Genomic DNA, 15,419 nt, shown 5'->3' with positions numbered 1-15,419 from the left:
GAGGCCATCCAGGGTCACAGCCAAGCCCCTGGGGCTCAGAAGCTGCACGAGCTCAACTTTGGTCACCTCTATCCAAAAACACTGTGCTTTGGCCAAATGCCCTGAGTGGCTTTCAAGAGTGTTGGCAGCCTCCACTTGGGCCCTTCAGCCTTGGTTCACAGTCACTTCTCCACAGAGAACATGATTCACTATATGTAGAAGTGATGCTTTCACGGACAGGGTAGGTTTTTATCGATAGCAAGAAATATGCTCAGTGACCTCTCTTCTGTGAGAAGCACAACCTGGATCTGTTCACTTCATAATCCTGAGAGAAATGGTTCACGTGCACAAGTCTGTACTGAGGAACCCAAGTCTGAGCTTGCCCAAGCCGATGGTGATCTAAGAAATCCGGGTTCTGAGTGTTAGACCTGTGCAAACTGGGATGTGCACACCTCTCTCCCCATCAGCCAGAGTCCACCTACCAGCATGTTCCATGGGCTCGGTGCGATTGCCTGGGTTCTCCTCATGCTTAGTTGCTGGGTTCTCCTCATCCTCACCTTCCGGGCCTATAATAAACTCTGGTCTGGAAGAAAGGAGGCTATCCTCAAGGCTGTCTGTGGGCTCCTGAAACAAATATGACAAGCAGCCAGATGAGCAGCCCTTTGGGGATGTAAAGAACGGTTCCACTTAGTTCAACAAAGATGGATGAGCGCCTGCTGTGTCCCAGGCCCTGTGCTGAGCCCCAGAGGGCAAACGCATGTGCCTCCATAGAGACTTGAGTTTATTGCCATAATGGTTAAAGGAAATTTGGATCAGCTGTTTTCTGAAATATTTTCATTCCCTTAAAATAAATATGGAAAAAATCTCAAAAACATTGTTAAATCTTCCTAGGCCTGCTTTCTCATCTCTGCTGTAATCCCTGTGAGCAGGTCTCACTTGCCAGGTGATTCCAATCCATGCTCATTTTGTTTAATCACAGCATTTAATTAGCAGAGAATAATAAGGGGTTCACACCAATATATTTAGATACAAATACTGGTTGCTGGGGGAAGTCAAATTTTTAGGAGCAAGAAATTTCTATAATATGTGAGTTAAAGAGAGCAAGGTATGGCAACCCAGGTGTCCATCAACAGATGAACAGATAGACAAAATGCATACAACGGCATATTATTCACCCTTGAAAAGGAAGGAAATTCTGACACATGCTACAACATGAATGGACTTTGAGGACATTATGCTAAGTGAAATAAGCCAGTCAAAAAAGGACAAATTTTCTTTTTTAACATCTTTATTGGAGTGTAATTGCTTTACAGTGTTGTGTTAGTTTCTGCTGTATAACAAAGTGAATCAGCTATATGCATATGTATATCCCCATATCCCCTCCCTCTTGCGTCTCTCTCCCACCCTCTCTATCCCACCCCTCTAGGTGGACACACAGCACCGAGCTGATCTCCCTGTGCTATGTGGCTGCTTCCCACTAGCTATGATTTTACATTTAGTAATGTATATATGTCCATGCCACTCTCTCATTTTGTCTCAGCTTACCCTTCCCCCTCCCCATGTCCTCAAGTCCATTCTCTACGTCTGCGTCTTTATTCCTGTCCTGCCCCTAGCTTCTTCAGAGCCATTTTTTTTTTTTTTTTTAGATTCCACATATATGTGTCAGCATACGGTATTTGTTTATCTTTTTCTGTCTTACTTCACTCTGTATGACAGTCTCTAGTCCATCCACCTCACTACAAATAACTCAATTTCATTTCTTTTTATGGCTGAGTAATGTTCCATTGTATACATGTGCCACATCTTCTTTATCCATCCATCTGTTGATGGACACTTAGGTTGCTTCCATGTCCTGGCTATTGTAAATAGAGCTGCAATGAACATTGTGGTACCTGACTCTTTTTGAATTATGGTTTTCTCAGGGTATATGCCCAGTAGTGGGATTGCTAGGTCGTATGGTAGTTCTATTTTTAGTTAAAAAAGGACAAATATTGGATTATTCCACTTATATAAGGTAAGGTATCTACAGGAGTCAAACTCATAGAAACAGAAAGTAAAATGGTGGTCTCCAGGGGTTAAGGGGAGGGAGAAATGGGCATTATTGTTTGATGGGTACAGAGTTTCCATTTTGCAAGAGAAAAAGATTGGTTGCACAACAATGTGAATATACTTAACACTATATCTGTATGTCTATATATAGATATATAACAAGCTGGAAAAGGGGCAAAAAAGAAGATTTAAAGAGAGAGACAGAATGTACTAGGAATAGCTACCGTTTAAAATATCCATCTCTAGTTACCCTCCTATTCCAGTTTTATTCTCTCTTTCAACTCCCACCTTCAAATATCCTCTTCTAAAATCATCCTCTTTTAGGGGAAAGGTTGGGGGAGGGATAAATTAGGAGTTTGGGATTAACATATACACAGTACTATATATAAAATAGATAATCAACAAGGACCTACTCTATAGCACAGGGAACTGTGCTCAATGATCTGTAATAACCTATACGGGACAAGAATCTGAAAAAGAATGGATATATGTATAACTGAATCACTTTGCTGTACACCTGAAACTAACACAGCATTGTAAATCAACTATACTCCAATATAAAATAAAAATTAAGTTAAAAAAATTTTTACATAAATAAAATTTTAAAATATCCTCTTTAGCTAACACTTTAACCAGTAATTACTTTAACCAGTAATTTGAAGAATTACTTGATAGCCAGCTGAAAGCAAGAAGGAGGTAAAGATTGATGGGATACACGAAGGACACCAAGAAGAAAGAAACCAGTGCTAAAACGGTGTCTGGGAGGGTTCTGAAGAATATCTTTGCCAACTTTGCAGTTTTGCTGAGGCTGGCCCTGTTCCTTGGTCACCCATGAACAAGACACTAAATCAAATTATAAACTGAATGTCATAAAATTCGATATGGCAAAAAGTTTCCTGCTGCATACACCCAGTTTTCTTCAGCATACACCCAATAACTCACGTATAATTTTCTGTAAATGGAAACATCATCAGCTCCCAAGCCAGGAAACATGGATTTGTCCTCAACTTTTCCATCGCTAAACGCTAACTAAACACCAAGTGCTGTTGATTCTCTTTCCTAAAAATCCGTCAGGTCCACACCTTCTCTTTATCACCACCATCAATTGCTTTAGTTAAGGCTCCCCTGTTTCTCCCCTGAGTGACAGCATTACCTTCTGACTAGATACCTGTCCCTGGCCTCCAAATCCTCTAATCTCTCTCCTCCACTGGCAGAATTTCTCAAATTCATCAAATTATATCACCACCCTGATTAAAATTCTTCAGGATTCCCCCATTGTCGCCAAGACAAAATCCTTACCTCTTAGTTTGGCAGACAGAGCCCTTAATAAATGTGACTATAAAACTGAGTCTACCTTTTACTCCTTTGCCATCCTCCTCGCTGCTCTAGCAACGATGAATTACTCGTAGTTTCCTGAGTGTATCATCACCCCCTTTCCTCTGTATCATTTAAACAGAGAGTTTTCTGGGTCTTAACAGTCCTTCTCTCCTATCACCTTCATTTCATTAACTCCACTCCTCCTTCAAATATGCGCTCAGCAGACATCTCCTCCGGGAAGACCTTGCCTATCCCATCACACCTCTAACCTATATTCATCCTCTCTCTGTCCTCCCATAGCTATCTTGTTCATCTCTTTCTCACTATGATCATCGTGAGCATCTTAGGTTTTTCATTTACATAAACATCTTCCTTATTAGGCTCTAAGCTAAACGATGTTTTCGAACCATCTATTACTGTGACTGCTTTAGACTATATACCCAATGACGGTGTTAAAAAACCATACTACAGGAACATTATGTTGTGGCAGGTAGGACTAATGAGTTACGTGGGCTGAAAGGTATTTAAAAACTGAAGAAACACTTTACTGCATATATACTATACATCCCCAAAGAATTTTTTAAAAGAAGTCGCTTTCTACCTAGACAAACACTAGAGGAAGAAAAAGAGAAGATGGCGAACACCGGCTCAAATGATTGAGGTTCATCTACCTATGATGCTATGTGGGTGTTTTGGTGATGTGTGTATCTTAGATGGAAAATAGGCTAAACAGGGAATAACTAATATATGGAGTAGATAATTCATGGCATATATTAGCTGTTCCCTATTTAAACAATTTTCTTAAAAAGCAGAAAATGAAATGAAAGCTTTATTGGTTGTTGATCAAGTCAATTGGTTTTATACACTGAGGTGACCAAGGAATTTTCAGTGTCCATATCCAATCTACTTACTCAATATTTGATGTCTATATTTTGTAGTATTCATTTTTATCTAAACTTTGTAATATAACTTTGTGATAAAAGTTATTTCAAGAATACCAGTAATGCTTTGTATTTATGAAAATTGTATGAACGGATATACTACAACCCTAACTCAAGACTCAAGAATTCTAACTCAAGAATTCTGTGTAATGTATCTCCATCTCATGTCTCTTTCCAGGAGCCTGAGTTAGCAGAAGGAACGGGGAAACTTTCTTTTAACGCAATCTCACATATAACCCAGCATGGAGCATAAGATAATACTGGAGGAAGACTCCATTACACCATCTACTGCAGTCTTTATTACCATTAGGCATGGATCATCTCATGTCTTCAACTGCTTACCACCAGCCGGCTTTCTTCTTTGGGAGCCAGTCTCTCCAGGAGCTCACAAGCAAGCTGATAGCAGAGAATACTAGACTGACATAAGTTACACTCAATTGCTTTTTCTTCCTTCTGGCAGGTGTGGGAGCCCCCCCAGGGGGCTTGGAAGACATTGTTTATAATGGAAATAATGTCCTTTGATAAGCTGTGCTCTAAGCCCATCGTGATCCCATCATCTTGTAACTCCATCTGAAAGATAACAAAAAAAAGCCAAAAAAAAAAAAAAAAGAAGAAGGAGTTTGGTCCTTTTGTCCAATATTTCACTGGCACACTAACTGGGAACAATTTTCACTAACTGATGACAATATAAATTATTTAAAGATGATAAGGCTTACAGACCATAAGCATACATTACTTTCCATGGAATCTTCTAAAAAGAATATAAACACAATACAAAGTAATAGGAATTATTTTTTAAATCATGTAGGACATTTAAAAGAGAGTTCTTTTTTAAAGCCATCACTTTGTGAGATTTTACACATTTAAAAAATGCTGTTCCTCACCTAGTGTCCAGATCTTGGTTTCTAAATACCATTATCCACTAAAGGAACCAGGACTCCTTGGAGAAATGGCTGATTCCAGGGTTGGGGCTAGGAAAATATAAAATGAGCCTGGAACATTCTGTCTTGTGAGACATTAAGGAAATGTTCAAAGAATGATGGGAATATGTCAAAAGAACACAGAAGCCAGTTTGAAGGGACTCTCAGTGGCCAAATGTGGGATGAAATGAGCCTCAAAATAAATAATCATAGTAACAGATTTTAGCCCACTGAACAAAAGAATCCATGACTACATTCGGGTATAAGTAGATTAAACAAATAAGCATATAAATGGGAGAGGCAGGGAACCTGTTCCTTCAGTAGAATGCCAGCTAATAAATTAAAAGAAATGATGGAATTAGAATATTATCATTTGGTAACCAACAGAGTAAAAATTGATTCAGGCATGAATCATCCATGGATACTAAGACTAGAAGGTGAAAGTCTGATGAAAAACAGGAAATCTGTCTTAAAGTAGCTCCCTACAAGTTAGTTATTAAATACAAAGGGGAAAATAGTGGCTTTGTAGTAGAGAAATCTGGCAGAAATCACCTTAATCAAGTTATTACCACCAGTAATGGGACATTATGATGTCATGTGCCCCCCGATATCATGCACTGAAAACAACATAACATCACATCTGTGGTATGACTGACAAAAATGCTTACTCAAACTGATTAATAAGGAAACCTCAGACAAACTCAAATTGAGAAGTATTCTATAAAGTAACTGGACTGCACTCTTCAGAAATGTCAAGAATATGAAAGATAAACAAAGATTAAAGAACTAATAAATCAGGACAAATCATTGTAATGAGTGATGCTGGACTGTGTCCTCAGTCAAAAATAACTTTTTACTTTTGCTATAAATATGGTATGATTATTATATCAATTTTTTAAATGAATAATTTCTGTAAGTTTTATAATAGATAATAATATTATAACAATATTAATTTCCTGATTTTGATAACTGTACTTGGTTATGTAAAAGTATGTCATTTTTTAGAAAATACACTCTGAAGTATTTAAGGATAAAGGGACATCCTGTTTGCAATTTACTTTCAAATGGTTCATTAAAAAATTCTACAATTCATACATACACATAATTAAGAGAGAGAGAGGAGAAATAAATGTGGTAAATGTTGACATCTGGAGAATTTGGGGGAAAGTACTTGGAAATTTTTTGTACTATTCTTGCAACTTTTCTGTAAGTCTGAAATTATTTCAAAATAATAGGTTAAGAAAAAATGTTCTCCTGACCAAAGCCTTTTTTAAACTTTTCTTTTAAAATTAACTTCAAAAATCAATTTATATAATATATTAAAATCAGCCCATCACTATAGAGTTGTACCTTGCTCTTCCCCAAAACAGCATTACCCAGTTTGTTCACCAAATTTGTTCAACAGAATCAATTCTAATGATGCTAGGGTGTTTCTAAAATTCATATCCATTCTCATGTGTCAACATCATTGAAGTTATTCATAACAAGTATTTTTCAGACTCCTTAGGAAATCCCCATAGAAGTTTGTGAAATGTCTTGAGCGATGCTGCATCATTTCCGTAAGTGCGAAGATGCCCAACACATAGAAAGAATCACTATACAATGCTTTCCCTCATTCTTCACCTCTGAACTAAAGGAAGTTCATGCTTCAGCTACCTGCTTCAGGAGAAGATCAAACATGAGGATGAAACAATTTAGATTCATTTCATCATCTTCACAATCAAAGTCAATAGTCCTTCCTCCTTGATGTCCAAAATTCTTGAAAGGACTACGAAATGGGCTACGCATAGGACTCCGAAATGGACTCTGAAAAGGACTATGAAACGGACTCAGCATATTGTGCTGAACTCGTCGACCAGGATCAGAGGCAACACTCACCTAGAAGAAAAAACATTAACACACATAAGTGAACTCACAGGAGCTCAAATGGCTGTACAAAATATTGGAGGACTCTGTGTAAGGTATTTCCAGCTGTCACACTGATTTCCTTCCTTAGCCAATGGCATTAGTACCTCCAAATCCTATGAATCTTCTCAAAACATAAAAATAAGAAATAAAATATCTAAACTTTCTAATTGTCAGGTGAATGAAACATAAGTACCCTGAAGAATGAAGGCAGCTCTCTTTGCCATTATATTTTTCATTCCGTAAAACATTTCCAATTAAACTAAACTGTCTGCATCTACTTAAAACCATAACCTGAGAAATGATAACTTACAGAAGTAAGGCATTGCAAGATAACTTGTAAAATCATTAGCACAGAATCTCAGATTGACATGACTGGTTAAAGAAAAATGGTCTCTGGGTATAATAAGTATTAAACTGCCATGAAAAAACAATATATGTCAAGCCTGCTGTACTGTTTATTCTCCGTTTGCCAACCCAATCCTTCCCCCCCAGAAGGCCCTCACTGCCCTTTTCTGCCCTGTTCTATGCCCAAGGATGCCCAGGACTGAGTCTCTCCTGACCCTCTTGCTGGCTGGCTTCCAGTTGGGTTCAGTTAATGAGAGGCACCAGTGGAAGACCTGAAGCTGAAGGAGCGAGAGGTAGGAGTTATTTCTTCTCACCTCCTGCCTCCTTTGATGCTACATCTTTGGCAGTATCTCCACCCTCTATAGTTCCTCTAGCCAGCCTTTCCTTATAATTTCAGCTCCCAAAAGGCCCAGGAACATTTTCCCTTGCTCCTTCAGCCCTAGGGGTATAAAGGCTTCCTAGTGAACTACTGCTGGCCCCTGGGTGCCTCACCAACCCCATCGCCCCCTTAACCTTTCCCATAACTCTATAGGCAGAGTATCCATTAAAATCTCTTCATTTGAACCATCCGGGATAAATTCTGTAGCAGGACGCTGACTGACATACCTGTACATCATTCTGAAATCATCTTTTTTCTCTTTAAGATCTCTCTAATGATCAGAAATCTCCTTGAACACCATATTTAAAATAAAAAAGAAGAGTACCCCCATTAAGAATCAGAATACCTGGATAATGATAGCGTTATCTATGGCAAATCACTTCAGTTCACTGAACCTCAGGTTAAGTAGTTGTAAAATGAGGCTCATGAGCTCTTCCCAACTGCCTCACACAATCCTGTGATGTCATTAAGTGTGAATACGTTACACAGTATAAAGTGCTAATAATGTACTGTAATATTAAAGATTACTGAAGAAATCAATAAAATATAAATGTTTGGCAGCTGGCTCCTATGAGGCAGATGAGAAAAGGAGTAATGATTTTTTAAAAAGAAAGCACTGAATACAAACTATGATCCCATGATCATGTTATATTCTCATTTTCTAATCCCTAGAGAGCAGGTAGAATGACTGGGGGCCTGCAGTATACAGCCGGGAAAATGTTATGGAGAGGCTTGGCAAGGAGACAGGTGAGAACAGTCCCTGCCTTGGAGAGGTTGATGAGAGTCAACCTCTCCAAAACTGATCATGGTCTGGGAATGTCAGAACAACAGCAGAAACTTTATCAGGTCCTCTCCATAGAAAAATTATCACAGATGTCCAATAGTTCTTGTACACTGTAGACCAGACTATATTTTCTCATCCTCAAAGGTACAAAGGGGTCAATAAGATGGGCTCAGTTAGTTTACAGTGACAACATCACTCACAATCACCCCTAGCTGATCATCTTTTCCCAAAACACAATAGGGAAAAACAAAGAGCAAGCAAACAAAAATATCCAAACTCCTCATTCCCAAAGTGAAGCAGTGGTCTGCCCACTAGCTGGTAAAGAATTCTTATTCACCAGAAAACAAAACAAAACAAAACTGGATAGTACCCCAAAAGCTCAAGCTATTCTTTTTGGTTTATCGAGGATGAGAGGTAGCTAGCAGAGATGTGTAGGAGAAAAACTCAAAGGAAAATGAAAACTCAGTAACTTACTGATTACAGACTATACCAAACATGTCTTAGAACAGTGTTTTCTGTTATTTAATGTGCTTAAAAGGTTAACAGAGTGAGTGGGATAGGATGAAGAAAGCATTTTCAGAGCAGTTTATGAGGATGTGACTTTAAGGCCCACTATAATTGACAAGAGTTTTCAAAATCTTAACAAGTAAGACATAAACAATTGTGGCAATAATTACCCTTCGAGCTGCAAGGTTCCCTGCCAGTTCACTGACTCTTGATTTTCTTTGATTTGCCAGTTCTTTAACAGAATTAACTCCATCAGAAAACATACTGATTAATAGTTGAAGTGGAACCATGATGTCTAACTCTGATAATACCTGGGGAAGAAAGGCATATGTCCCCCAAAATATAAACATTAAAACTCAAAAAAACTATGTTTAACATTTTTCCCTAAGGTGACCTATTGAACATAAGGACATTTAGCCTCACACATATTCTATCTGCGGTCATCCTCAATTATTCATGCTAAAAAATTCAAAGCTATCATTGAACATTCCCACTCCTCCACTCCCCACACCCGATAAATCGCCATGTTCTTTCTATTAAAACTTCTAAGTATCTCCTGATGCTGTCCCCTCCTTTCCATACCACTGCTGTTGCCTTAGTTCATCACTTTTCTCCTGAACTAGTATAATCTGCGAGCAATCTTCCTCCAATCCTTCCCCACTCTGACCTGAATGCCCCATCCGACCTTGCTCTCAGGTACCCTTCTGTCAAAATCATGTTACTTTATCTGTAATGAATTTTCTAGAAATAGATGCCTCCTTCCTTCAGACAGAATTAATCCATCTGTCTTCTCCACTTTCTTAAAACTTTGTACATACCTTTATTAGAGCAATTACCACTTTTTATTATATTTGATTATTTGATACTATCTCCCCACTGTGAGTTCCTTGAAAAAAGGAAGTAGGAGGAAAGGATCATTTCTTATCCCATTTTTATCCTACTGCCTATTACTGTGCCTGGTACATAGGAGCTCTATAAATGTTTCTATAATTAATTAATAAATGAGTCAATCCAATCACTATATTGTTCACTCTGTTCCCCAAATGGTTAGACCAGAGGTTTAAAACCTCCTTCAACTACAGAGTGCTTTGAAGCACTCTGTCTTCAAAGCAAAATTGTGTCAAAGCCCAGTCTGTAAAACATATAAGCTGTAATTGCTCTAGCTATGGAGAACCTCTATGTTCTGGAGGTTTACAGGCCTGTCTGCTCACCTCCAGATGGCACAGCTAAAGGGTGTATAACTGAATAACTGAGGCGCTATCTAGCCATCTGTAGAAGGATGGGCTTTCCTAAAATGGAAATTATCTTATGGAAGTCTACTTGGGGATGAAAAGTTAAAATTCTGAGTCCCAAAAGTGACTTTTTTAAAAAAAATCCCTTTACTACTTGTCAGTTATGAAAAATATTATTCTTTAGTTTACAACCCAGAAAGGCATCTCCAGAACTTGAAAAGCCTTGGGGATCACATCCTTCCATGATACAGAAATGTATCTGCACCCAGAGCTAATCTAAATATTGACTCTGTCCTCCTTTTCTGAAATTGTCCAAATTTTATAACAGGAATTCAACTCAATTTAATAATTTTTTAAGAATGTACACTAAATAACAAAGCATGTGCCAGATGCTGAGAGGAAAGGATGAGGGAGTTACAAATTCAAAAATGAAAAAGACCTGGACCCTGCACTCCAGGCATTTGTAATCAGGAAAAGAGATAAAAGTTAACTATAATATTAAACAGAAATAGAGTTTACACAGAGAACCTATATGAATACTGGGGGAAGGAATAATGAACTCTAATGGGAAGATAAGGGTGTGACGTAGGAGAAAACTTCATAGATAATTTCGGAGCTGAATTTTAAAGAATAAGCTAGAGTTCACATATGGAGACAGGAAATGAAATCATTCCAGGCTGAGGGAATAGCATGAACTACTCCCTAAATCAGTAACTTTCAACCTTTCCAAGTAAAGGACCTATTTAATATCAAAAAATTTATCAGAATCCCACAAGACAGCTATTACACTTTTAGTATCTATTGATAGAAAAAATATAAGAACCAAAAGCTACTATGAATTCAGTAATAGTATTGCACAAATTTGTATTTTATTAACCACAACTATAGCTAATATATTTGAAATATAGCTATTTGTCTATGCATATGAGTTACTAGTCTACAGATAGTCCTGAGCAAACATACGTGTTTAAGGATTCTTTGCAATAACTCTCTGCCCCCTACCCAAGGAGCTAAAGTTCATAGGCTAAAAACTATTGCCCAAAATGATCAAAAGTGTCATTTACTTACATGAAGCCACAGTAAAGCTTGTTCCTGCACAGAGGAAGGGTATCCTGTGAACCGACAACTAATAAAGCCAAACATCTCTTCCATTGAAAAAGGTAGAGGACAAAGCTCAATGTCAAACATTTTGCTGAAAAGCAGAGCAACAAAAGTAAATGACCAGTGGGCATATAGTAGGGTCTACTGTTGCATTTCCATCTATATCTTATTTGGGGAGCCAAACAGTTTAGTCAGTGTTCTGAACTATTAGCATGTTTCATTTTACTGAAAAAGCTTATGTCGTTGGAATAGATATAAATAATTCATACAGTTGTTAATAACATTGGGGTTCATACTCATATCAGGTTTAACAGAAGGAATTGCATTTCTAGGGAATTGCACTTCTAGGGAATTGCTCCCCAGCATCTAAAAACATTGTCCCTTTGTACTTCTCCCACTTTATCCAAATCATAATTACATTTGAAAATAAACAATATGGTGTATCTTTTTATTATCCCATAAGAACGAAATCCTTTCTGAACAATTACAAATCATCTTAGCACAATTTATAGCAACTATTTCATTTTGAACCTTCCAATTTTTCTATAGGATCATTTAAAAGTAAATGAGATTATATAAAATGCTTAGCACAGTGCCTGGCACACAGTACATGCTCAATAAATGTTAAACATCATAATTAACGGTAACTTCATTAAACTACTTACCCACCTTAATACTTCCCTGAATTCTTTTAACTGATTATCTGGGACTTCTGTTCTGATGGCTTCCAGCCATTCTGGCATGATACACTCCCACACGGACTGACTGATCACATTGTAGGGAATCAGGCAGAGGATTCGGTTGAGACCTTCCTTCAACTGAGTCACTGTGCTACAGGACTTATCCCAGTATCCACCAACCTGATGGCATTTCCACAGCCACAGGGGAAAAGAACAAAGTGCACTTGTTACATTTATACTCAAGGAAATACTACATGAAATGGGTACAAAGACCACTATCCATTACATCTGAAACCTGGGCCAAGTATATTGAGTAAGATTTGGAAAAAACTACAAACCACCAGGATCCCTTTGTTACCAAAAAGAAACCATAGTTACAAATAGGTCCAAATAATGATCACAGACTGAATTTGAACTATTCTACTGCAGACTTCTCAAATCACACGTGAATTAAAATTCCAAAGATTTATTCCTAGTAGGGTGAACAGGCTATCGGAGCGTTTTTTCTAAGGTTTGACAAACCCATTGCAAATATGTGCAGTTATACCTGTGTTTCAAAGGAACACAGATTTCTACTACTGTACACTTTGTATTGAAGATTTTTCATATGGAAAACGAAGGGACAGAGAGTACTTTTTTCCCCTATACTGCATATTCTGCCACAATTTTTTCCCTAAGAATGGTCTAAGGCTGGTTGAATCCATGACTTTTTTAAAAGCTATATTTTTTACTAAATAAGATAGTATATTAATTTTCTAATGCAGAAAAACTTAAAATTACAAACTGAGGTTCTGTTTGTAATTCTGATTTTAAATAAAGATCCTATATTACTATTATACGTATCAAAGTAACAAAGGGTTGACTGGTCCTAGATCTTTACTATATAACACAAGATTTGTGGGAAAATGTTATTTTTTTCCTTCCAGTTTTATTGAGTTATAATTGCCATGCGGCATTGTATAAGTTTAAAGTGTACTGTACACCATAATGATTTGACTTACATACATCATGAAACGATTACCACAATAAGTTTAGTGAACATCCGTCACTACAGATACGAAATTAAAGAAATAGAAAGATATTTTTCCCTTGTGATGAGAACTCTTAGGATTTATTCTCTTAACAACTTTCACATGTAACATACAGCAATGTTCATGTATTTATCATGTTTTTACATTATATCCCTGGTACTTATTTATCTTATAACTGGAATTTCGTACCTTTTAGCTGCCTTCATCTAATTCCCCTTTCCCCCACTCCCCACCTCTGGTAACCACAAATCTGATCCCTTTTTCTATGAGTTTGTTTGTTCGTTTTTGAAGTATGATTGACCTAGAGCACCATATCAGTCCCTGTTACACGACATAGTGATTTGATATTTCTATATATTTCAAAATGATCACCCTAATAAGCCTAGTTACCATCTGTCACCATATAAAGATATTACATAGTTACTGACTATATTCCCCACACTGTACATTTCATCCCTGTGACTCATTCATTTTGCAACTGGAAGATTATACCTCATAATCTCCCTCACCTATTTCTCTCTTCCCCCTAACCCTCCTCCCCTCCCGGAACCACCTGTTTCTTCTTTGTATCTATAACTCTGTTTCTGTTTCGTTATGTTTATTCATTTGTTTTGTTTTTTTAGATTCCACATATACGTGAAATCACACAATATTTGTCTTTCTCTATCTGACTTATTTCACTTAGCATAATGCCCTGTAGGTTCATCCATGTTGTCACAAAAGGCAAGATTTCATCCTTTTTTATGGTTGAGTAATATTCCATTATATATGTACCACTTCTTCTTTATCCATTCATCTATTGATGGACACTTAGGTTGCTTCCATATCTTGTCTATCATAAATAATGCTGCAGTGAACATAGGGATGCATGTATCTTTTCTAATTAGTGTTTTTGTTTTCTTTGGACAAATACCCAAGTGGAGTTGCTGGATCATATGGTAGCTCTATTTTTAATTTTTTTGAGGAACCTCCATACTGTTCTCCATAGTGGCTGCATCAATTTACATTCCCACCAACAGTGCAAGAGGGTTCCCTTCTCTCCACATCCTCACCAACACTTGCTATTTGTCATCTTTTTGATAACAGCCATTCTGACAGGTGTGAGGTGATATCTCATTGTGGTTTTGATTTGCATTTCCTGATCATTAGTGATGTTGAGCATCTTTTCATGTGCCTATTGGCCATTTGTATGTCTTCTTTGGAAAAATGTCTATTCAGGTCCTCTGGTCAATTTTAATCGGATTTTTTTATAAGAGTTGTATGAGTACTTTGTACATTTTGGATATTAACCCCTTATCAGATATATCATTTACAAATAGCTCCTCCCATTCAGTACGTGGTCTTTTCCTTTTGTGAACATTTCCTTTGCTGTGCAAAAGCTTTTTAGTTTGATGTAGTCCCATTTGCTTATTTTTGCTTTTGTTTCCCTTGCTTGAGGGGACATGTCTAAAAAATATTGCTAAGACTGATGTCAAAGAGCATACTGCCTATGTTTTCCTCTAGATATTTTATGGTTTCAGGTCTTACGTTTAAGTCTTTAATCCATTTTAAATTTATTTTTGTATACTGTGCGAGAAAGTAGTCCAGTTTGATTCTTTTGCATGTCTAGTTTTCCCAACACCATTTATTGAAGAGGCTGTCTTTTCCCCATTGTACATTCTTGCCTCCTTGGTCATAGATTAATTGCCCCAAAACTATCTTATTTTAAATGAATCCAATTTTAAATATTTAATTGTTATATCTAGAATTCCACATTATTCAAAACAAATAAACTCCATTTAAAGTTGAAATATCTATTTGGTATCATATTGGCCAACACGCTAGATGATTGACTAGACATTTTCAGGAAGTGACTACATTTCTGGGGTTGTTGTTAGTTACATAGACTCAGAAGAGCTACCACTGATAATGTTGCGATTGTGGAATGTATCATTACTGAGGTCCCTTTGGCTATTTAATTTATGGTTAAGCCATATAAAGGCCTATTGGTTTTGGGTCACATTTTGGAACAGGTATCCTTATGGAGATACTAAATTGTCAGTGACCAGACAATGGATCCTTTGATTTGGAAAAGTTTTTATGTTTAAAAGGGTTTTAGAGAGTTCTCACCCTAAATAAATGTCCTCTTACCAATGGGGAAGGATCAGATTGACAGAAGCATACCAAAAATGGATCACAGCTAGCCTAAAAGACTCCCTTAACAAAACTGAAGAACAGAAATCTGATTTAGAAAGAAAAATAAAATC

General features: G+C 37.2%; 1 protein-coding gene across 4 annotated transcripts in view; it reads right to left on the bottom strand.

Annotated features, from left to right (window-relative positions):
• The window catches only part of UNC79 (unc-79 homolog, NALCN channel complex subunit), a 246,911-nt gene that overhangs the window by 106,207 nt on the left and 125,285 nt on the right, over positions 1-15,419 (bottom strand). For all 4 annotated transcript variants that reach the window (XM_029239760.1, XM_029239759.1, XM_029239763.1 and 1 more), the window contains 6 exons: positions 12,132-12,322; positions 11,430-11,553; positions 9,300-9,440; positions 6,863-7,084; positions 4,629-4,856; positions 462-603 (listed from right to left, as the gene is read on the bottom strand). In XM_029239760.1, coding sequence (XP_029095593.1) covers positions 462-603; positions 4,629-4,856; positions 6,863-7,084; positions 9,300-9,440; positions 11,430-11,553; positions 12,132-12,322 — 1,048 coding nt within the window. The remainder of the gene's footprint in view (positions 1-461; positions 604-4,628; positions 4,857-6,862; positions 7,085-9,299; positions 9,441-11,429; positions 11,554-12,131; positions 12,323-15,419) is intronic.

Source organism: Monodon monoceros, unplaced genomic scaffold (assembly GCF_005190385.1).
Source record: "Monodon monoceros isolate NGI ecotype Baffin Bay Population unplaced genomic scaffold, NGI_Narwhal_1 Super_Scaffold_21, whole genome shotgun sequence".
Lineage (NCBI taxonomy): Eukaryota > Metazoa > Chordata > Mammalia > Artiodactyla > Monodontidae > Monodon > Monodon monoceros.
This window is presented reverse-complemented; position numbering and strand designations above follow the sequence as displayed.